Source organism: Lynx rufus, unplaced genomic scaffold (assembly GCF_022079265.1).
Source record: "Lynx rufus isolate CCGP_SWC_20201006 ecotype Redwood Valley unplaced genomic scaffold, mLynRuf1.p SCAF_8, whole genome shotgun sequence".
NCBI classification, from domain to species: Eukaryota; Metazoa; Chordata; class Mammalia; order Carnivora; family Felidae; genus Lynx; species Lynx rufus.
In genome coordinates, this window is record NW_025814896.1 from 67,914,887 (window position 1) to 67,938,943 (window position 24,057).

The 24,057-nt window shown below is 34.6% G+C and overlaps 1 protein-coding gene across 2 annotated transcripts in view; it reads left to right on the forward strand.

Annotated features, from left to right (window-relative positions):
* The window catches only part of FOXN2 (forkhead box N2), a 68,736-nt gene extending 48,722 nt beyond the window's left edge, over positions 1-20,014 (forward strand). For both annotated transcript variants that reach the window (XM_047069507.1, XM_047069508.1), the window contains exons 3-6: positions 1,859-1,983; positions 4,424-4,488; positions 12,354-12,422; positions 15,507-20,014. In XM_047069507.1, coding sequence (XP_046925463.1) covers positions 1,859-1,983; positions 4,424-4,488; positions 12,354-12,422; positions 15,507-16,030 — 783 coding nt within the window. In that variant the 3' untranslated portion in view covers positions 16,031-20,014. The remainder of the gene's footprint in view (positions 1-1,858; positions 1,984-4,423; positions 4,489-12,353; positions 12,423-15,506) is intronic.
* Positions 20,015-24,057: the final 4,043 nt, after the last annotated feature.

Here is a 24,057-nt window from a genome sequence, read left to right on the forward strand (position 1 = left end):
CTCCCCAGATATGATAAAAGCTGGTTTCAGATATTTCAATTTATTTTGAGACAAAGAGTGCACATGGGCAGGGGAGGGACAGAGAGAGGGAGAAAGAATCCCAAGCAGGCTCCATGCCACCAGCACAGAGCCCAATGCAGGGCTCCATCTCACAAAACATGAGATCATAACCTGAGCCCAAATCAAGAATCAGACACTTAACTCACTTAGCCACCCAGGTGCTCCTAAAATTGTGATCTTTAAAAGGAAATTTATTATTCTTAATGGCCTAATCAATGTTTATATAGTTTTTTCCATTAATATTTTGAAAGTGTAGTCTATAAAAATACACTAATTACATCAATTTTTCTCATAGGTGTTCCACAGAACACAAGCTTCCTCAAATATTACCTGAGAGAAGGAAGTTCTGTGTTGGATAATTTTAGGAAACCATATAAAACTGGCTTAATGACAGAAATATTTAGATCCCTTAACCTGCTAAGGTTATATGAAGGTCATATGTAGTGTGACCTTCTAAGAAGGAGAGAAATAAAATGTGTAGTATTTTTCAAACCTATTTGAAGGAATTATCCCATAGCCTAGCCTTTTCTCTGTATGTTAGATAATATTAGTGAGGTTTTTCAGGTATCAGGTCCACCTACCTTCCTCTAAGCTGGTCCTTCACATGGGGCCAACTGTGGATCACTCAAGCCCTTCCTTCAGGCAGCTCCCATTTGAAATTTAGCAGGCACTTTTGTTTATGGTTTCTTCAGTTTCTAGTAATCATACAAATTACATAATTTTTAGATTCTGTTGATTATTTCAGTGGCATCTGGGTTCATATGTTCATTGCCATATTATCTAAAAGTCCCTCAAATGTTGTAACTTAAATCCTCTAAGGGCTAATAATGCTTCCTTCCTCTTCATTATCTTTTATAGGAGTCTTTTCCATACTCAGTTGTTGATTTGCCACCCTGAGGCTTCTACTGTGCTTTTCATTAAATCATTTGCATTTTAAATTTAAATTTTACTTTATTTTTTTATGTTTATTTTTGAGAAAGAGAAAAAGACAGAGTGCGAGCAAGGGAGGGGCAGAGAGAGGGAGGGAGACACAGAATCCAGGCTCCAGGCTCTGAGCTGCCAGCACAGAGCCTGACATGGGGCTCAAACTCAAACTCATGAGCTCATGACCTGAGCTGAAGTCAGATGCTTAACCGACTGAGCCACCCAGGCACCCCTAAATTTTACTTTAAATGCTAACTTAAATATTCCTGTTAATACCATTAAAAATGAGAATTATTTTTTGATGTATCATTTGATATACTGCTTATTACTTTTGGGGAAATGATGCTGCATAGAAAGCTTAATTTTTCCTTTTCTTTCTGTTTTTCCTATAATGGCTTCCATTTGTTACAACTTAGCATGTGGAGGACCACATTGTATAGTCCTTCGTGCTCTTCACTGTACTTCTTGGGGTTGTACCATTCTCACAGACAATGAAGTGATTGGCATGTCCTGTGGCTCTCTGTGCCAGGCACTGTGTACTGCCCCTTATGCATAATTTAATCTATAACAGTCCTATAAAGTAGGTCGTGTTATCATCCCTACCTTCCAAATGAAGGAATGGAGGTGTCTTGGAGAGATAGGAGTTGGTTAACTTTCCTAAGGTCACGTAGCAGGTAAATGGCAGAGCTGGAGATCTGCCTCTAGGGCTTTTAATCACACAATGCATTTATAGCAAGCTTATTTCAACCTTTACATTCTACTCAAAAGGTACTGTAGGGTTTTTTGCCCCCACACATTTAGTAAAAACATCCAGGCACTGATTGTGTAGGTCTTAAAGATTCCAGGTAAATAATTCTTGTGTATTTTATTTTAGGTTAATGGGAAAGGTTCCTTATGGTGTGTTGATCCAGAATATAAACCCAACCTTATGCAGGCACTGAAGAAGCAACCTTTTTCCTCAGCATTAACATTCTACACCCCTCCTGCATCTCCACAAAGGTACAGGATCTTCCATAAAAGTGTCAGTGGTGATTTATAAGATTTCATTGTGTGAGATACAAAAACTTAACAAAGTTGTAAGGTTTTCTGTGTGGTTTTTTTTATTGTATGGAGACCAATATATGGGGTAAGACATTAGCCTAAGGCATTTTCACTTATGTCTAACTTTTTGTTATTAGGAAATAGGATATTTGATAGGTAAGAACATAAATTCTGGAAAATACACCCTGCTGGGTATGTAAAGAAAGTTATAATATGATTCTAGGTACAAAAGGTTTAAATTATTTTAATTGTCTGCAATACAAATGCATACTAAAGACAAGACAAATTAAAAGTATATATAAACTTCCTAAAGTAAGGTGATTAATGGTTTGTCACTGTAACAGTTTTATATGTATATTTATATTTCTTTTCTATTTTAAGTTTGGTTTTCTTTCACACCACATTTACTATTTTGAAAATTATGTTTAGAGTCTCAAATTTTAAAATGTCTGACAAGCCGAATAATGCTTTGAGTTTTTTTATTCATTTCGTTTTTGCTGGTGAATATAATTGTAATGTATTTCCTTGGGTTTTGTTTTCAAACTCAGTGACTCCTATTGATCTTATAGCTTTCCCATTTAAGTCAAAGCTGAAAATGGTACCTCAAATCTGGTTTTGTTCCCTTTTCCTAAAGAATCTGTTTTTTTAATTCTATTATGTACATTCATTTGAATTGAAAATGCCAGACTTCGTTGAGTTACTTTTGAGGGTAGCCTAACAATGGTTAATTTCTTTTTTGGAAAATTTTAGAGGCTTTTTAATAAAAGACTAAATGGAAAATTTCAAACATACACAAAAGGAGGGAGAAAGCTACAATTAATCAGTATTTAATGCAATGTTTAATTTCCTGAACTATTATTAATTAACTTAGAGACCTTGTTGTACCCAAAATACAGTAAAAAATTAGTAAGGCTAAAGTTGCAATCAGTAATATATTTATATACTCACTGAGATTTTAAGTTTATTTACTATACTAGTAGATTAGAAGGATTATTGTCACAAGAATTATTGAGTAGTTTGTCTGTATGAAATGAAACCTAGAAAAGAAGTCATCAGAGTTTATAGCCTTGTTTGGAACTTGGTATCTTCTTTATTAGTTAATGTTGGTGCTTATTTGGGACTTAGTATCTTCTCTTTATTAGTTAATGTTGGTGCTTATGAGGTATACTAGTTAAAAAAATTAATTTGGAAACTAATGGTAAGTTCTGCTTTTGGTCATTTGTGTGTGTTATTTAGCTCTGCTTTTTTTTTAATTAAAGATTAAATGAGAGAATTGACACTCTACCATCAAATATGCACTTTACTGTGCCTTTGATATGTTGCATTTTCATGTTTGTACTTTTTAGCTTTATCATATGTTTAGATGTTAAATAAAAATGATTTGTGGTTTAAAAACAAATACATAAATGACACATAAAGATTCTAACTTTTTACTTTAAAACATTATCTTAATATTTTTAGAAACATTTTCTTTTTCATTGTTGGCAAAATGATGGTTCCATCTGATACGCCTTTGTGTAGCCCTTTCATGTCATAATTGGTGAGTTGAGGAAGACAATGAAATAAAGTGTATGTGAAACTGTGAGTAGAAAATAGACTTATAATTTACTTAGCAAAACAGATAATTTTTTTGAGAGAGGGAGGGAGAGAGAGAGAGAGAGAGAGAGAGAGAAGCAGGCTACATACAGAGTCTAATGTAGGGCTCAAACTCATAACAGTGAGATCTTGACCTGAGCCAAAATCAGGAGTTGGACACTTAACCAAGTGAGCCACCCAGGCACCCCAGCAAAACAGATTTTTTTATGCTATCACAAATTCCAAAGAACAGGAATAGTGTGTCCCCAAAATGCTTTAATTTTTGGAATTAAAAAAGCCCAAACTGCTGGTGTTTTTATGAATATAGCAAGATTAGTTTGATATTGATATTTATTAATAAAATCAGGAACCATATAGTTCTATTTACACATTTGTTTTGATAAATGCTTTCATTTCTGTGGTAACACCTATATTAATATCATCAAACTTAAGCATCCAATACAAAACCAAATAGTAACTATTATGTATTATCTATTGTTACAGGCATTTTAAATGCATTATTATTATTTAATCATCACAGCAACCCTGTGTGGGAGGTTTAATTATTCCTATTTTACAGATGAAGAAACTAAGAAATTAATTATTTTGCCTAAGAACATCCAAATAGTTGTGATTTAATCTTGGATCTAATGCTCTTTCTGCTTTGGCAGATTCTTCCTAAACTGAATAGTATTAGCAAAGAAAACAAGGTAAAAATAGTTTGTGTTTTTTATTGTATAAATTAGTTGTATTTGTGACTAAGTTCTATAAAAAGTGAAATAAAGATTTTTATAAGCATATTTGTCTTATCTCTATTTTTCAGTGGCTCTTTATCACCTCACTTCTTAAGCTCTGTACTCAAGCAGAACCAGGTGCGAACCCTCAAAGGTATGTGAAAGAACATTATTTTAAATCCGAAAAACTCAGGTCAAAAATAAGGATTTTTTTTTTCTAACCATAAAAGTATATTATATGCTTGTTGTAGAAGATTTGGAAAATAAAAACACTTATAAAAAAGAAACTAAAACTTACTCTTTATTCTATAGTCAACATTTTGTTTTAATTACTTTGGTTCTTTGTTTGCCCTTATGTATGAGTAGATATGTATGTATGCATGCACACACATACACACATACTTTTTCTCCAAATGCTAGGCTCATACTGTGTATACTGTTGTATATCTCTTTTTTTCATTTCCTTTTATGTATATTTTTTCTTGAAAATAGGAAGATAGGATAAGCACTGGATGTTGTATGGAAACCAATATGCCAATAAATTTCATATTAAAGGAAGGAAGGAAGGAAGGAAGGAAGGAAGGAAGGAAGGAAGGAAGGAAATACGAAAATACTTTGCAGGGTGCCTGAGTGTCTCCATCAATCAAGTGTCTGACTTTGGATCAGGTCATGATCTCAAGGTCCATGGGTTTGAATCCCCTGTTGGGCTCTGTGCTGACAGCTCAGAGCCTAGAGCCTGTTTCAGATCCTGTGTCTCCCTCTCTCTCTGCCTCTCCCCTCCTCCCTTTCTCTCTCTCTCTCTTTCTCTCTCAAAAAATAAGCATTAAAAAAAAAAAAAGGAAAATGTTTCTTAGTCATACTATCAGTATTTTCAGGTCTGTCTTAGACTTCAAAAGAGGTGGCCTTTGGCCTTTGGGCCCTTGGCCTTTGCGCCCTATCCGGCCCACCACCTATTTAGGTATAACCTCTGAGTTTATATTTGTAAATAATTGAAAAATAATAAAAATAATATTTCAAGGCATATGAAAATTTGTCACGAGCAGAGTTAAATAGTTGCCACAGAGATCTCTGTATTGTATCCTTGGTTTTTCCTCTTTGCTGGCAAAACCTAAATTATTTATTTGATTACCCTTAACAGAAAAAGTTTGCCAACCCCTGGATTAGAATATAGTTCAAAATTTTTCATTTATAGGTTAAATGGAAAGAACTTTAAGAAGGTAACAAGTTAACTTTCAGAATTTTGTAGATGACTTTTTAGAAGTATATCAAAATTCTGAGGTAGTAGTTTTTTCCTCTACTCATAGTTAATATTATAAATTAGTGATGTATTAACATAAGGTTTTCTAGCATTGTTGCTTTGGGGCCTAGAGACATTTCTATGACATTCAAAAACAGAAATCCTCAGACCAAAAGCCCTTCTGTGTATCAGACACATTTTGGCTCTTTGGAACTACACTAAACCAAGCCTAGGAAGCAGTGTGAAGATGGTCTGTAAAAATAAGGAAGGGAAAGAGTATGAAAAAGCTCAAGAGAACTCTGCAAGGAAGTTACATGTTTGCTTCAGATAATGTTCTGACTTAACATAAGGCAAGTATCTGTTTTCTCATTCCCTGCATGGACAAATGTGCTTTCTCTTTACATGTAGGCATTGCTAAAACTGCATCTTTTTATTATCTCAATAAGTTCTGACCTTTAGTCTTTCAAGCTCAGTTCATATGCAAATTTTGAGAACATTTTCTTTGTGAATTCTGGGTTTATTTAGAATCTCTTCTTGCTCTTATGCCATCCCATCCTAACTCTGCTTCTTCCTTTGGGGAGCAGACACTTCCACAATTTTCTCTTGCTAGTTTTAGCCAGTTTTTCATAACTGGAGCATAGGCACTTCTCCTTCGTCTAACGACTTATACATATGGTTCATCATTTCTTCAGTGCTGCTAACAGCTTACTTCCCTCCATTTCTATACTGGTGAGTCTTAGGCCTGGTAATAATAGACTTGGTGGGAAGGGTGCTTGGTGTTCTAGGTTGAAACAAATGCAGGTCTGTCCTGGAATAGAATGTACAGTTCTTATGAGTTTTAAGAGGAAAACATAAGACCAAACAAAAACTTGAGAAAATTCATATATAAATCAGGTTGCTTTAGGGTAGTTTGATAGACTGTTGAGGAAATTTGCATTTTTTTCTATCTTGATATCATTTTTAGGGAAAAGTTTGAAAAAACACAGTGGTAAAGGGACTAAACATTCAACTGTTTATTCTATAAGTAATTGTGGAATTCCCACATGGTGCCAAGCAATGTATGGGTGCTTTGAGATATGCAGAGTTGAAAGAGACCCAGGCCCTGCTCTGAAAAACCATACAGTTTAGGGGCGCCTGGGTGGCGCAGTCGGTAAAGCGTCCGACTTCAGCCAGGTCACGATATCGCGGTCCGTGAGTTCGAGCCCCGCGTCAGGCTCTGGGCTGATGGCTCGGAGCCTGGAGCCTGTTTCCAATTCTCTGTCTCCCTCTCTCTCTGCCCCTCCCCCGTTCATGCTCTGTCTCTCTCTGTCCCAAAAATAAATAAAAAACGTTGAAAAAAAAAATTTTTTTTTAAAAAATAAAAAATAAAAAAAAAAACCATACAGTTTAATTGAAGAAGGTTGATAAGAATTATGCAGAGTACACTGGGACAAAAAGGGAGTGAGTGGCAAATTAAGCTTAGAGGTAGGTTAGGAAAGGCCTCTTAGAAAACAAAGTGTGGTGCTTGAGCCAGACCTGAAAAGTTGGGGGAATACTTGACCTTGTTGGAGGGTATCTGCTGGGAACCACAGGCTGATGAGTTTGGCTGAAGCCTAGGAGTATAAAAGAGGATTGGATAGCCTTGGTCCAGTAGCTGTAGATGTGATCACTTAGCATGGGCAAGGCAAATGAAGAAGTTTAAGCAAGCATTAGCCAAATCAAGGAGAACTTACTTAGAGTAAGGAGTTTGAACTCCTTCCTATAATTATAACATTAGTTAGCACTGAGTTTCTTACTATGATGCTTTGAATGTGTCATCTCATTTAATCCTTCCAACTCTTTGAGGTATTGTTACTTCCTTTTGCAAATACAGAGATTGAAGTTTGAAGAGAGTAAGTAACTTTCTCAAGGCCACACGACTAGTAAATGGCATACAAAGAACTCAGAAACTCTGATTTCAGAACCTGCACTCCTACCATGTGTGAGGTGCCTGAGTTGCTGCTGAAGGGCTTTAAAGAATGAGGCAACATTGTCAGTATTGTGTTTTGTAAAGATCACTTTGGTGTCATTGAGTTCCAGTATTAGAATCCAATATTATATTCATCTATCACTTCATAGAATCAACTTTACTAATAATTATATTATAGCTACCTTTAAAATATGTAAGAGCAACAGAAGAACTTATTTAGGCATAGGAATTTGAGAAACAGTCACTGTCATCCAGAGTAGGTGCAGCAGTTTGTTTAAAGTATCTCTTGCTCACCTTTCAATGACTAATTTTATGTGCCAATATTTATGTTTACAGGATTGTATAACGCGGCAGGAGACATAAGAATCTCATACTGAGATCTCAAAACCTGTTTTTCTCAGTATTTTGGTTTGGTGTGGGTTTGGAATAAATTCATCCACTTAAATATTGAGCACACTTATGTACTAGGTACCAAGGATACATTAGTGAACAAAGACGACAAAAATGGAACTCACATTCTAGTTAGTAAGTTTTAGTATTTCTACTTAAGCAGTAGTATACTACAAGAAAATACAAACTTTAGGCAGTTAATGATGATATTACGGGCTAAGTGCAAATCTAAGGGCAAATTTAAGGTCGCAAATCAGCATAATTTGTATCTTAATAGAAATGAAAGTAAACCAGTGGCCCAAGCAGCTTAAAGTATCAGCAACTTATCAAAATTGCTCTCTTCTATTAAAGAATCACAAGAGACAACTTCTCTGGATGCTCTTTAAATGTGTATATTAGTTTTGATAGAGGCAATAAGTCCTTATAGTTATTACTGAGCTTGTAAATATTTAAATTCTGCCTGTTTTGTTCTCATAGCATTCCTTAAGCAAATGAATTGAGAATCAGATAACAGAAATGTGTTAGTCTGTTAGAACAGAAATGTGTTATAACCCTCACTTCGGGGCATGTTGGTGGCTCAGTCGGTTAAGCGTCCGACTCTTGGTTTCAGCTCAGGTCATGATCTCCTGGTTCATGAGTTTGAGCGCCACGTTGGGCTCTGCACTCGCGGTATGGAGTCTGCTTGGGATTCTCTCTCTCCCTCTCTCTCAAAAACCCTCACTTTCACATAGCTGAACCTAGTGTCTTTTAATTTTTTTCTGAATGATCATTCATAATTTCCCAGCATCAAACCTAATGAAATATAAGCCAGGACATACAAATTAACACTTATGATGGAAATTTATTTGAACCAGTTGTTAAATCAGTAGCAGGTTTTGAACTCCAGTCAGAACTATGAAGGAAAAAAGAAATAATAAGACTTTGAACTAAGTTTTTTTTTTTTTTTTTTTAATCACTGTTTGGATAGCTGTCATGACTAATGACAAATGACTTTCAACTAGAAGTTAATTATTTGCTTAATCTAAATACTGCCAGAAAATATAAACAAAAGACCTTATAGGAGCACCAGATTTTTATTCTTTATGAACTGGACATGTTAGATAACCTAGCTAATAGTATGTTTTTTAAAAACACAGCTACCTTTTAAATGGTGTGAAGTATTGTCAGTGAAAAAGTAACATTGTGAAGTGTTTTTAATTGTGACAATAAGTAAGTCTTCAGTTTAATGTTAATAGCAAAACAGATTGGGTACTCCAAATTAAAATTGTAAAGTTTTTGTAAAATTTGTAAAGTGTTTTTGTTGTTTTTGTTCCAAGAATGTACCTTGGACAAATCATTGATAATCAGGTATTCTTGTTTACTGAGTGTTTTGGGTCATTTCTCTTGCAGTTAGACTTTTTTTTCCAGAATTAATTGGCAAGGCATTATGGTAAGCACACTTACAAATGTTCTAAACCAAACCAGATACAGATAAAATCCTTTTGCAAAGAAGTTTCTGGTTTCATAAAGTTAATTTCATGTGGGAGAGTTCAAATTAATTTGGCTGTAATTTATACAAGAAATAAATGTATTTAAGGAACACATTTCCTGTCCTACTGTACAGAAATAATACCTAGTTTTGTTACCATTTTTAAATATTTGGAAACTGAGAAAAGAAATGTGGTGTTCATGCAATTTTCTTATGTTGTCAGGATAAGCCTCATCAATTTTCTTTATTTTAGGTATTATATTTCAGAAATATGACTCCTTGAATTCTAATGGAAGTTTACTATGGGAGGTTAAGCTAGAGATACACTAATTTTTTTTGATAAGATTTTACAGGTACTTCATTTATAAGATTATAAATGTCCTGAAATTGTTTCCTCATCATAATGTATTTCAGTGCTAGATTCTCCCTCACCACCACCTCCCCCTTCCCCGCCTCTTTTTAATAAAATTGGAAATGAGATAGACCTTTTTTTTATTAAAAGAAAAATTATTTCATGTAGCAGGAATCTCTCTGTAGGGCTTTTGCATAGTGCCATTCATGATGTGCCCTGCCCAAGGACATCTGGCTGAGACAGTAAGTGGGGTCTGAAATTCAACCCACACTCCAGTCTTCAAGCTGTGTGCCTTCATACAGGGAAGCATTCACCTGGAGGCAGAGTTGCTTTTTTCCAGTTCACACAGAGATACAATATGGGCTAGAGTCTGCACTTTTTTTTCTTCAGGGACATGTTAGAATACTGAGCTCTATCAAATTGTAGTCAGGTCTCATTTTAAAAGACGAGAATTGAGAGAGCTTCGTTTTGCTATCCTTTTGGCTATGATATGGGAATTACTGATTAAAATTTTTTTTTACTTAGTGTTTTTTCTGTCTTGAAATACTTTTCCCTCAGATATCTAAATGGCTTCTTTTTCTCCCCTCCCCTCTTTGCTCAACTGTTGCCTCTTGTTGAGACCTTCTCTAACCTCTGTTTTTAAAATTGCAACCACCTTTCTCAACACTCTCTATCTCCCTTTCCTCTTAATTTTTCTCCCTAGTGTTTATCACCTTGTGACATACTGTGTTTTAATTATTCCTTTGTGCTCTGAGAGGTTAGGGATTTTCCTGTTTTGTTTTTTTGCTGTGTTCCCACAACCTGGAATGATGTCTGGCTCATAACAGGGCACTCAACTTATTGAGTGAGTAACAGAATAGAGAATTTCCAGTATCTTCTGTAAATTTCTGCAGAATCCTACTCTAGTCACGGATACTTAGTAAGTATTAAGGATTAATGATAGAGTACAGATTGAAGGCCTGGATTCTAGAAATAGACTATTGAGGTTCAAGTCCCATCTCTATCATTCCTAGAACCCCTCTGTGTCTTTTTCTTTTTTTTTTTTTTTCATTTTTAAGATGGAAATATACTAATAGTGCCCACATTATAAAGTTGTGAGAATTAGATGAGTTACTAATGCCTAGAGCATGCTAAGCCCATTGATAACGTTAGTAATTTGGTGGTAGGTAGTAGCTTAATCTAAAGAAAGGAGGATAAAGAGGTCTTATACTTTATTATTTACACACTTATCAAGGACCTACTATTGTTACAGGCATTGTGGAACATAGAGGGTAAGATGGGTTCCTACCTTAAGCTGGCAGTCTAACTGGGGAGGCGTTCATATAGAGACTTGTGTTTCACAAAGTCACAGTTTATTCAAGGGGAAAGAACTACAGTATTGTGTGCTCCCTTGTAACAACCATCTTCTGATTTACCTAAGTCTGTTTGGTAAAGTCCATAACAATAACCTTTTCTGCCTTCACTAAGTTTATAGTCAGGTTGGGGAGAAGACAAGTCAATACCTTGATGACCTTATTATCTAGAATAACTCTATAATTAGATATTACAAATAAAATGGAAAACTTTGGGTTAACAGAAGTTTTCCGACTTTGAGGTAGAAATGGGAAGTTTCAAATCCAAATCTTATTTTAAACATCCTTTATAATTTAAAATTTCTAAATATTTTCTAACTTTTTCTTCACGTTTAGATTGTATCATTTCACTTTTATTTAATTATAGTTATTCAGAATAATAGATCACCAAGATGGAGAGGAACTTTCAATAGAAAAGTAGATATGAGAGCATAATGACTTTATCTGGAGTAGATCTGCTGATTTTCTCAACCTTTTAAGCCTATTTTTCTTATGGAATATCTATAATTATTTTTGCCCTCATATGTATTATACAAATCTATAGTACTTGTAGGCTCATATATAATGATTAAAAACATTACTTAATACTTTTGTGCCAGCAATAATTATTCATTTAGCATTTGTAGATTCACATGATCTAGACTGACCAAGTACATATACTTTTAACTCCTGTAACTAGCATGCAATTAATGCATTACTTCATAACTGCACATATGCACAGGTAAGGATATTTTTTAAATGCTAAAAAGTAATGTCTTTGTGTACATTTTTAGTTAATTACAGTTGGCCTTTGAAAATGTGTAGATTAGGGGTGCTGACCCCTGCCTCCTTCCTCTATGCAGTTGAAAATCCATGTATAACTTGATTTCCTAAAAATGTAACTACTAATAGTCTACTGTTGACTGGAAGCCTTACTGATAACATAAACAGTCGATGAACACGTATTTTGTGTGTTATGAGTTATTACTGTCTTATAGTAAAGTAAGCTAGAGGAAAGAAAAAGTTATTAAAATCATAAAGAATTTTATGATCTCTAGTACCTTGCAGTTTTCCTTCATTCAATACTGTTCATAAAACTGTTCATAATTTTAAGTGAACAAAAACAAATTGCAGAATAATGTGTCTCATTTTGTTTAATGTGTATGTGTATGTGTGTGTGTATTTAAGCAAAAGAATATGCACCACATCTGAATTTTGGTTACCTTTGCAAATACTTAAAATAGCTTCTCTTTTATAAAGAACATTAATATTGTTACTGGTTTCCTTTTTCAGAATCTGATATTGATGCTGCCACTGCAATGATGCTTTTAAATACTTCTATAGAACAAGGAATTTTAGAATGTAAGCAATCCTGTTTTTCTTCTTAAAATACATTTTTGTGAGTGCTTTTTCAAATGTAATTTAGAATGCAAAGTATTTTGGGGCGCCTGGGTGGCGCAGTCGGTTAAGCGTCCGACTTCAGCCAGGTCACGATCTCGCGGTCCGTGAGTTCGAGCCCCGCGTCGGGCTCTGGGCTGATGGCTCAGAGCCTGGAGCCTGTTTCCGATTCTGTGTCTCCCTCTCTCTCTGCCCCTCCCCCGTTCATGCTCTGTCTCTCTCTGTCCCAAAAATAAATAAACGTTGAAAAAAAAAAAAAATTTTAGAATGCAAAGTATTTAAATGTTATAGGCAAAATTGTTTTTTTCCAACTAAATTATGTTTTCATCTGAATTACTTTCTGTCTTATCATATTTTAATTAATTTATGTGAGCAAATTATGAGATTGAGTTTAATATTGTGATAGATCTTTTTTACATGGACCAAGAAATGAAGAAATTAACAGCATGTATAAAAATTAAACTTGAAGATTTAAAAGTAAAAATGAAAGCCATAGATAAGAAAATATAGGAAGGTATGTTTATAACCTAGAAATAAGAAAACCCTTGAGATACAAGTGCAAAATCCATAAAAGAAAATGTGAGTAAATTTAACTAAATGTCAAAATTTTGAATGGGGCTCCTGGGTGGCTCAGTCGGTTAAGCAGCCAACTTTGGCTCAGGTCATGATCTCGCGGTCCATGAGTTCGAGCCCCGCGTCAGGCTCTGTGCTGACAGCTCGGAGCCTGGAGCCTGCTTTGCATTCTGTGACTCCCTTTCTAGCCCTCCCCTGTTTGCGCTCTGTCTCTCTGTCTTTCAAAAATGAATAAATGTTAAAAAAAAAAAATTAAAAAAAAATTGAAGTTCTGACAACAAAAGATAGCTGTAAGAAAAGTCACTCAAGCAAAACACTGAGAGGACATTTTTTTTTTACTATGTATATAACAAAGGGTTAATATTGAGTATATGTATATAAAAGGATTCTACAAGTAAGAAGTAAAAAGCCCAACAGAAAAGCCAAGAAAATAATATGAATTAGGTAAGTCTCAAAGAAGGAAATAAAGTGGACAATACACATTTGAAAAGATAAGCAACTTGTCTAAAAGTCAGGGAAATGCAAAATGCAACAATATTGGTATACTACGTTCTTGTCCATGATAATATCAGGTGTTAATTGTAGGAACTGAATATTGTCACACACTGTAGGATGTAAATTCGTAAAACCATTTTAGAGGACAGTTTGAAAATCCCAATCACAAATGCCAATCAAAACCACAGTGAGATCTCATACCAGAATGTCTAGTACCAAAAAGATAAGAACTAACAAGTATTGATGAGAATGTAGAGAAAAGGGAACCTACTGTTGGTGAGAATGCAAATTGGTACAGCCACTATGGAAAACGGTATGGAGGTTCCTCAAAGACCTAAAAATAGGGGTGCTTAGGTGGCCCAGTTGGCTGAGCGTTCCACTCTTGATTTCAGCTAAGGTCATGATCATGCAGTTCCTGAGATTGAGCCCTGCGTCGGACTCTGTGCTGACTGTGTAGAGCCTGCCTTGGATTCTCTCTCTCTGTCCCTTCCCTGGTCTCTCTTGGTCTCTCAAAATAAATAAATAAACACTAAAAAAAAACCAAAAAACTAAAACCATACTATCCAGTAATTCCACTTCTGGGTATTTACCCAAAGAAAACAAAAATGCTAATTCTAAAAGATACATGCATCCCTGTGTTTATTGTAGCATTATTTTCATAGCCAAAATAAGGAAGCAACTTGTGTCCATCGATATAAGAATGGATAAAGATGTGATAGATATATACAATGAAATGTTATCCACCTATAAAAAAGAATGAAATCTTGCCATTCTTGACAACCTAAAGGAACCTAGAGGGCTTTATGTTAAGTGAAATAAGCCAGACAGAAAGATTCCATATGATTTCACTTATATGTGGAATCTAAAAAACAAACAAATGAACAAACAAAAAACAAACACTTATAAATACAGAGAACAAACTGGTGGTTGCCAGAGAGAAGGAGGGTGGGGGGATGGATGAAATTAATTGAGGGAGTTAAGAAGTTTCAAATTTCCAGTTATAAATAAGAGGGGGGTGAAAAGTACAGCATAGAGAATATAGTCAATAATGTATTAACTTTCTATAGGTGACTACACTTACAGTGAGCATTACGGAATGTATAGAATTGTCAAATCACTATGTTGTACTCCTAAAACTAATATTGTGTGTCAACTATAATACTTCAATTAAAAAAATACTAATAATAACTTGAAATGTGTGTATTCTCTTACTTAACAGTTCTGTTTCTTAGTATCCTAGAAAAATATTTGCATACGTGTAAGAAAAAGCATCAGAAGGATTTTCATTGCAGTTCTTCATAGTGGTGAAAAATTGGGAAAACCTAAATATCAATAAGGAAATGGTTAGCTAAACAGCGTGATACATTCTTATTGAGGCATTCTGTACAAGCAGCTCAAAATAATTATGTTTTTGATGGAAAGGTCAAGACATTTCATTAAGTGATTTTAAAATGTTTCAAATTAGGGGCACCTGGGTGGCTCAGTCAAACATCTGACTTCGTCTCAGGTCATGATCTCCCAGTTCATGAGTTCGAGCCCTGCATTGGGCTCTGTGCTGACAGCTCAGAGCCTGGAGCCTGCTTCTGAATCTGCATCTCTCTCTCTCTCTCTCTCTCTCTCTCTCTCTCTGTCTCTGTCTCTGTCTCTGTCTCTCTCTCTCTCTCTCTCTCCGTCTCTCTCTCTCTCTCTCTCTCTCTCTCTCTCTGTGTCTGTGTGTGTGCGCTCCCCACCCCGCTCATGCTCTTGCTCTCGCTGTATCTCTTAAAAATAAATATTAAAAAATTGTATAAAATAAATGTTTCAACTTAATACCTACAGGATGATATGGTCTGCATAAAAAAAGAAACAAGCAAACAAAAACCTATAAAACATTACTAACTTAAAGCACTTACTATTCAGGAATGATACAGTAGTTTAAATGGCCTGTTCTTGCAATCAAATGCATTTGACCTATATCGATAGATGTTTTCTTTACAACAGGTGAGAAGCCTCTTCCTCTTAAAACAGCAATGCAAAAAAAGAGGAGTTACAGCAATGCATTCGGTCATCCCAGTACTATGCGACTGCAAGAGAGTCATTCTTTAGCCACAAGCATTGATCCAAAAGAAGACCACAATTACAGTGCAAGTAGCATGGCAGCACAGCGCTGTGCATCCAGGTCTAGCGTGTCTTCTCTGTCCTCTGTGGATGAGTCATATGAATTTATCCCAAAGAGTAACCATGTGGGAAGTGATGGCAGTGAAGGATTTCACAGTGAAGAAGATACAGATGTTGATTATGAAGATGATCCTCTTGGAGACAGTGGCTATGCGTCACAGGCTTGTGCTGATACCTCTGATAAAGGGCAGCCAGGCAAAAAGATGCGTAAACAGTTATGTCAAGAAATTGATGAGGAGCTCAAAGAGGCAGCTGGATCTCTGCTCCACCTTGCTGGAATTCGTACCTGTCTGGGTTCCCTAATAAGTACTGCAAAGACACAAAATCAAAAGCAGCGGAGAAAATAGAAATACTTATTAGTGTGAAATTATTTTAAAGTGTGGCAATACTCATCTACTTAATTCTTTATAAGGGATATCAAAGCCATAGTGGACTTCTTTTGTTTGAGGGTTGGGAGGGGTGCTAATTGTTTATTTCAAAATGTTTGTTTTAATTTCTATTAAATAATTGCTGTTAGGAACATGCCCAATCATAGATACGATGCCAAGTCCTAAAAGCATAATTTTTGTGATAAGTGTCTCCAAGATTTGGAAATTTTTGTATAAGAAAATCCACAACCTCTGTCTTAAAACTTGAAGGAAAAATCTTTTATTTTGTTAATATGTTAAAGTGGAAGAATTGGCAACTCTGTGACTTTTTTTCATTTTCTTTTCCAATCTGTAATTAACTGTAGTTGCTGATCCAGCTAAAATTTTTGCTGATGTCTTTCTCATGTACTTCTCTCTGGACACATGCAGTCCAGTAGAATGAGATTTGGATTTTTTTTTTTTGTCTTAATGTTGGTTTTTAATTACTTTTTGTTGAAGCATGGACAAAGTTGAGTATAAATTGGAAAAGGTCCTAGATGTCTAGAAAGTTCCTTTTGTTTACATAGGCAGAAAGTACAGCAAAGAGTTCTGAGATTTAGAAAAGGCAGGTTTGTGGCATAATTTCATCTAAGAACACTCCAATTCCTATTACAGTGTTATCTTTGATTTATTTTTTTTACTTCTCAAATATTGCATAACATTTATTGGGGCCTTTTGTTTGTTCCCAAAGTGCTTTGTAACCATTGTTTGAATTTTAGCCACTAGCTATATTTGTTGAGTAGAAACAATCCAATCAGAGGATATAGCCATAAAGTGTGTTATGGAGTTAACACTCATTTCGACACACTTTTTGCAATAAGAGTATCTTTTATTTGCTTGTTAAGTGGAGTGCATTCTGAGAATTTTGTAGTAGGAATGGAGTGTAATCTAATAAAAACATTTTGAATAGTTACTACATATGTCGTCATAAATAAAGGTAGTAGATCCTTTAGGAAAAAACTTCTCTCCAGGGTTTGTATGAATTAAATTTGTATGTATTTGTAATTGAAATTGAAAGGATTTAACAAAACTGTAGAGACAGTGTACATTCAGGGGTTTTAAAATTTATACAAAATTAATCTTATACAGTACATCTTTTGGGGGAGACCGTATAATACATATTATGTGCCATTTATTCCATGCTAAAAGATTTTATATTGCTGTTCCAAATGTGCATTGACTAAGGCATTTTAAGTATTTGATCAAATCTGCTTCTACAAGACATTTTTTTCATATCATTTTTATAGTTTATATATTATTTAGAAAGAACACAAGATACTAATAAAACTAAACTTTATTATATATATTTTTTTACAGTGGTGGAAGCAACTTTCCAAAAGTTCAATTTATCTCATGATACATACATTCTGTTTTATAACAATGACCTTGTTTTCACTTTCTGATAATTTCATATACATGTACGTACACACACACACACACACACACACACACACATACATACGTACATGCATAGGCTCATGATTTGGGATGGTTACTTTCAGCTATTTCTATGACTAAAGCATTTTCTTGGATTGTGTGTGTGTGTGTGTGTGTGTGTGTGTGTGTGTGTGTGTGTGTTTTAAGAGACAAATATTTTTATTTTGACTTGTAAGTTTTATTTGGGCAAAACTGTCAAATGAGAAGCCTAATGAAAACATCTTTTTCAGTTGGCAAAACTTTAAGCCAGGGATAACAACATTACTATTATCTGTCCTGTTTCCATGTTAATTGTAATTGAACCTGGATAGCCACATTAATAGAATTGGTGCTGTTGAAATATAGTAATTTTTAAATTTGTTGATAACAAAAAATAGTCCTCAAGTATGCAGGATGAGATATTTGCAGTTTTTGTTCTTCATATATGTCACACCTACAGAAAATGGCTAATTCAAGTTATCACCTTTTACTGTAGACAATGAATATAACACACAAAAAATGCTTTACACAGTATAAATAGTACACAGATTATCAATATCATTCTAACAATATCTTGAAACTGTTCTGCATAGACCTTAGTAACAGTGTTTCAGTGATCTGGTTCCAGTGTATTGTGTCCTACTGAAATTCTGTACCACAGATAATCTCTCTGGTTCCTGTCCATTTGTAATTACTCTTCAAAAGCAGAGGAAAATGATCTAAGGAGGGGGAGAGTTGAGTTGTCCCTACTTTAAGAGGGATCTTCAGAATTATTTTGGTTTAATATAAATAACAGTAGTACTTTAAACTTGATTTTCTCTCCCTCTTCATGTGCTCTTCCTGCAAATTTAAAAGTTAAATTTAACTTCACTAGCAAGGACAATAAACACTTTTGTACTACAAGTGAATAGGAAGAAGTCACACAATATTTTACACTTAATTCTTAAACAGAATTCATTGCATCACTCCATTTGCTGATTTACCAAGACAGTTATTTTAAAGAGAAAGTACCTTTTTAATTATGGTTCTCCCATTATTACTTTCATAGGTATTATGATCCCATTCCTCAGATGTGTTGAGATAAAAACATGGCTAATCACCACCCAATTAAAGAAAGTAATTTCCAGTCCTATGTACTAGAAATTATATTTCTAATATATTCATAAGAAATTTTACTGTAATAGCAAAAATCTGGCAATTTCAGAGAGGTTATATATATTCCAGCATACTTTAAGACTGTGAATTAAGCTAACATAATTTGCCTTATATTGATATAAATTGTTACAACCAATTCCCATTTATAATAGATTTCTAGTAAAAGTTTTGACTCAGCACAATTAATCTTCGTCCTTCACATCCCAAATAGAATCAGTGTTTCTTGAATATAGATTTTTGAAATTTATTTGTGCAATATATTATTAAATTCATTAATATTTTATTTTACCTTTCAGATTCAGAGAAAGAAAACATTACTTGTATTCATGGAAAGAATTATTGGTGGATCATCTCCTTGTTCCACCTTTGAGCCTTTCCTTTCCTCCCTATAGCCAGCATGACTTCTCTTAACTTAGATCCCCTTGTATATAATAAGGTTTAGAATATAAATTTTCTTCTGCTACTTTCTGAGGCATTATGTAAAGGGTTCATAGGAGGCGGTCAGTTAAATATATGTTAGGACGAATTCAAAGCTAGAGAAAAGTGTTAAGGAGGGAATGTGTGTGTCTTGGTAGATCAGGAGGCCTTTCCCAGCAATTTAAGCAACAGATGTGAATACTTCACAAAGCTGTAAAGACTTTTGTCTTAAATACTACAGTAAGTTAACAACCTTTTGTGAAGACTATAGCATTTAATTCAGAAACTTTGAGGCTTTCTGGTTTACATATACTTTATAGTTTATTTTGTTGTTGTTGTTAGTTCAAAATGTGTAAGCTTTGATTTAAACAAAGTTTACTTCACTATGTTAATGATGTACTCAAAATATTTATTGAAAGACAAATTTAGAGTATTTTAATGTTCTACCTGCCATCTTTTTCTTAAAGCACATTTTTTTTTGCATTTAACTGCCAGTGCCATTATCAAATTTGTTTTTAAAATTGTTGTACATTTCTTATTAAACTAAGTGCTTAATTTTAAAGTATTATGTTGCCATCCTATAGTGTATAAAAATGTATAATTGCCAATTCAGTGTAACTATTATTTATTTTTCAATGAAAGTATAAGAATGCTTTCTCATTCAAGAAATTTGAGTTATTGAACTGATTTCCTTATCCTCTTTTCTAATGTAGCATAAAAATTGCCCTGAGTTTGAGTTATAACTGCCAGTAGATGACCAGTCACAAATGAACCACTTCTCAGTTGCCAGTCTTTGCTCATATTAAAAGCAACTTAACAGATGTTTAGTTTTTGTATCTAATCTCTGATTATTAAAATGTTTATAAAGTTTATTTTTACCAAAGAGATGCAATTCATTATGATAAAGTATTGCAGAATAAACCTTGTTTTATAACATTTTTGCTTTCTCTGTTTTTTAGGGGTGGGTAGTGTAGTTGTAAGTGGTCATACTTCTGCATACACACACCCTTTCCATTTTGGTGTTATAAAGTTGAAGGTCATACAAATGAAAAATAAAATTTCAAATTCAGAATTTTTAAGTCTTTTTTTTTCCTAGTGTTTACAGGCCATCTTAAGCATTTTGAAAGCTAAAATAGTGTTAATTAAATTATTCCCTCCCTGGGGTGCCTGGGTGGCTCAGTTGGTTTAGGTTAAGCACCTGACACTTGATTTCAGCTCAGATCGTGATCTCAAGGTTTGTGAGATAGAGCCCTTAGCTCAGACCCTGCTTTGGATTCTCTCTCTACCCCTCCCCCACTCTGGCACATACACATACTCTCTCAAAACTAAATAAACTTAAAAAAAAATTATTCACTTCCTGAAATTGAACTTCTTTTCCTGTACATATGCATATGTATGAGATAGTTTGAAAAACAGGAAAAATTGAGTAGAATGCGAAATTATTAAGATTATTTCTAAATCCAGTAGTGTTATGGAGTGCCTGGGTGGCTCATTCAGTTAAGCATCCGACTTCGGCTCAGATCACGATCTCACAGTTCGTGAGGTCAAGCCCTGCATCAGGCTCTCTGCTGTCTGCTCTGTCTCCCTCTCTCAGCCACTTCCCCACTCTCTCTCTCTCAAAACTAAATAAAACATTAAAAAATATATAAATACAGTAGTGTTACTTCAACAATATCCAGTAATGTCATGTGTTTAAAAATTGGGCATCCATTATAAAATGAAGCAATCTACAACCAACATCTTAATTTTAATCCCCCTAACTCCTGCTTCCCTTTGAAGTTCTGTGCTAGTAATTTAAATGGTATTATCTATGTAGAGTTTTTTATTTAAAATGAGTTGAGACAGCCATATTGATTTTAAACTACCATGATCTCTAAGCCCTCTCTCCTTTCAAAGCATCTCTGATACGCAAAATCACTTACAAAGCATAGCCATTTGGGAGCCAAGTATTTGTTCCCTAAAACCTTTATTTTCACTGTTGCATTAATCTTTGAGCTCATAGTAGTTCTGAAGGGGGAAGAAATATTTACACACCATTTTTAGAAAAATAACTTCCTAAAATATGGGTTAAAACACGTTTAGTCTTTTCCTCAAGAACTTCGGGACATACTAATTTTTTAATTGGAAATAGAGGTTGCAAAAGTTGTGCAAAAACTTAGATGTGAAACTGTTGAAAATCTTTAAGAATGAAAATAATTATTAATCTTAGTAATAGCGTTATTCATGAATTTTTTAAAAGTATATTTATTTTGAGAAAGAGTGCACGTGTATGCACAGGTGAGTGGGGGAAGGACAGAGAGAGATAGAGCGAATCCCAAGCAGGCTCCTCCCTGTCAGCCTCTTAGAGCCCAGCATGAGGCTTGATTTCACAAATTGATCATGATCTGAGCCAAAATCAAAAGTTGGGCGCTTAACCAACTGAGCTACCCAGGTGTACCTGCTTCATGAAATTTTAAATAGACGACTGTTTAGAAGCTGTCACCTGAAAATTAAAATAGCCATGTGCTGCACAGAGAATGTAACACTTGTGTTTAAGAATAGTTTGTATTCCAAAAGTTTGTTTACAAATATATTCTTGGAAAAGTAGAGGTGTTTTTAAGTGAACTGCAGGCAAGTTATGAAGGCTTATTTACTTCATAATGTAATGGATAAACAACAATCCCTTCTTAACAAAGTGATTCTTACACAAAATGTTTGTGTAAGTGGATTTACTTCCATTATAGATATTCCACAACCTTGAGATTTAGGCTCAAGTAAATACTTATAAATCAATCTAGTGGAGAAATTTTAATAAAAATGGAAACTAGGAATTGGACAGAAAGGAGATATTGTAGAGAATATTAACTTAAGGAAGATGTTAGAACCCAAAGCAAAATTGTTGCCTAATGGTTGAGAATTCTTAAGTAGAGACTGCAGTCAGCATAAAGTACTCTGCTCTGCAGTTTAGCTAAATGTATATGATAATCTTGTATATCAGGAACTGAAAAAAAAAAAAACTCCACTTAGATTTATCAGTGCATTAATCCTGAGCACTGAGCTTTAAGTGTTGGATATACAATACGCACTAAGAAAGAAAAATAGATAATCCCTCTCAAAAATGTGAATGCAATTGTGAATTGAGATAATTGCCATGAAAGAAAAGGCTAGGGGGCTATGAAAACATAATATTTAATCTGGTGTTTTAGGGGAGGCTACTCTGAAGAACGTGATTTAAGCTGAGATCTGAAAGAAACAGGTATTGGGACTGAAAGCGTAGCATATTGTTCTCGGCAAGGGCAACAGCAGTCACAAATCCCAGTGATAGAAAACATGAAATTTTGGGTGAACTAAAAGGCTTGTGTGGCTACAAAGCAAAACAGTTGGTGCCAGGTCTTGCAAAGCCATGTATGTCAAGGATTTGGGCTTTTAACAATTGTAGGGAAGGGGTGCCCGGGTGGCTCAGTCAGCTCAGGTCATTAACTCAGGGGGTTCGTGAGTTTGAGTCCAGCATCCAGCTCACTGCTGTCAGCGCAGAGCCCTCTGGATCCTCTGCCTCCCTCTCTCCACCCCTGCCCCACTCATGCGCGCGCACTCTCTTTCTCTCTCTGTCTCTCATTCTCTTTTTCTCAAAAATAAGTAAACATTAAAAAAAAAAAAAAAAAGACCTACGGGAAGTCATTAAGGGTGTAGACCCTTTAAGAAATTACCCTGATACTTTGACTTGCAGCCATAATTGAGATACAGGTGCAGACTTAAGCTCTTCTGTAAGCAACTAGAAAACTGGACAAAATACATGAAACATTTTTTGACAAGACCAGTAAGAGTGATACATCTCTAGCCAGATTAACTAATGGGAAAAAAGGAGGACCCAAATCAGCAAAATCAGAAATGAAATGAGACATAAGGACAGATCCTATAGATAATAACAAAACAAAAACAAAAGAACATCTAAGAACTTTATGCCAGTAAATTCGCCAATTGAGATGAAATTTAAAAACTTAAATCAAGAAGAAGAAATCTGAATAACTTTGTGCCTATTTGTAATTGAATTAATAACTATTAGTAATTAAAGCCTTACAACAAGATGCAATTCCAAAAGCACAACCTGTGAAAGAGAAGAACTGGTAAGTCGGACTTGGCTGAAATTAAAAATTTATGCTCTGTGAAGGTTACTGTTAGGAGAATGGAAAGACAAGTCACAGCCTGGGAGAAAATATTTGCAAAACATATAAAGAACTGGTGTCAAAAATACATACAAAAAAAAACCTCTTAAAGATCAGTAATAAGAAAAAACCAATTTAAAAATGAGCAAAATATCCAGACACTTTATCAAAGAAGATAAACAGATGGCATATAAGCATATGCAAAGACTCTCAACATCATGTCATTAGGGAAACGGAAATTAGGACATTAAGATACCACTGCACACCTATGAAGATGGCTAAAATCCAAAACACTGGCACCACCAAATGCTGGCAAGAATGTGGAGCAAGTCTCACTCATTGCTGCTGGGAATGCAAAGTAGTGACACTATGGAAGAAAGGTTGGTGGTTTCTTACAAACTAAACATATTCTTATGTATGAGCCAGCAAGCATGCTCCTTGGTATTTACCCAAATGAGCTGAAAACACGTCCACACAAAAACCTGTGTGCAATTCTTATGCAAAACTTATTCATAATTATCAAAAGTTAGAAGCAACCTAGAATTCCTTCAATATGTGAATGGATAAACTGTAGTATATCTCCATATATCTATATAAACAATAGTAATATCCATACAATGGAATATTATTCAGCCATAAAAAGAAATGAGCTATTAACATTTCTCCAAAGAAGATATAAAATGGACAACAAGCACATGAAAAGGTGCTAAACATCACTAATTATTAGGTAAATTCAAATCAAAACCACAATGAGATACCACCTCACACTCATTAGGATGGTTACTATTTTAAAAAAATGGGCACCTGGGAAGTTCAGTCGGTTGAGCGGCTGACTCT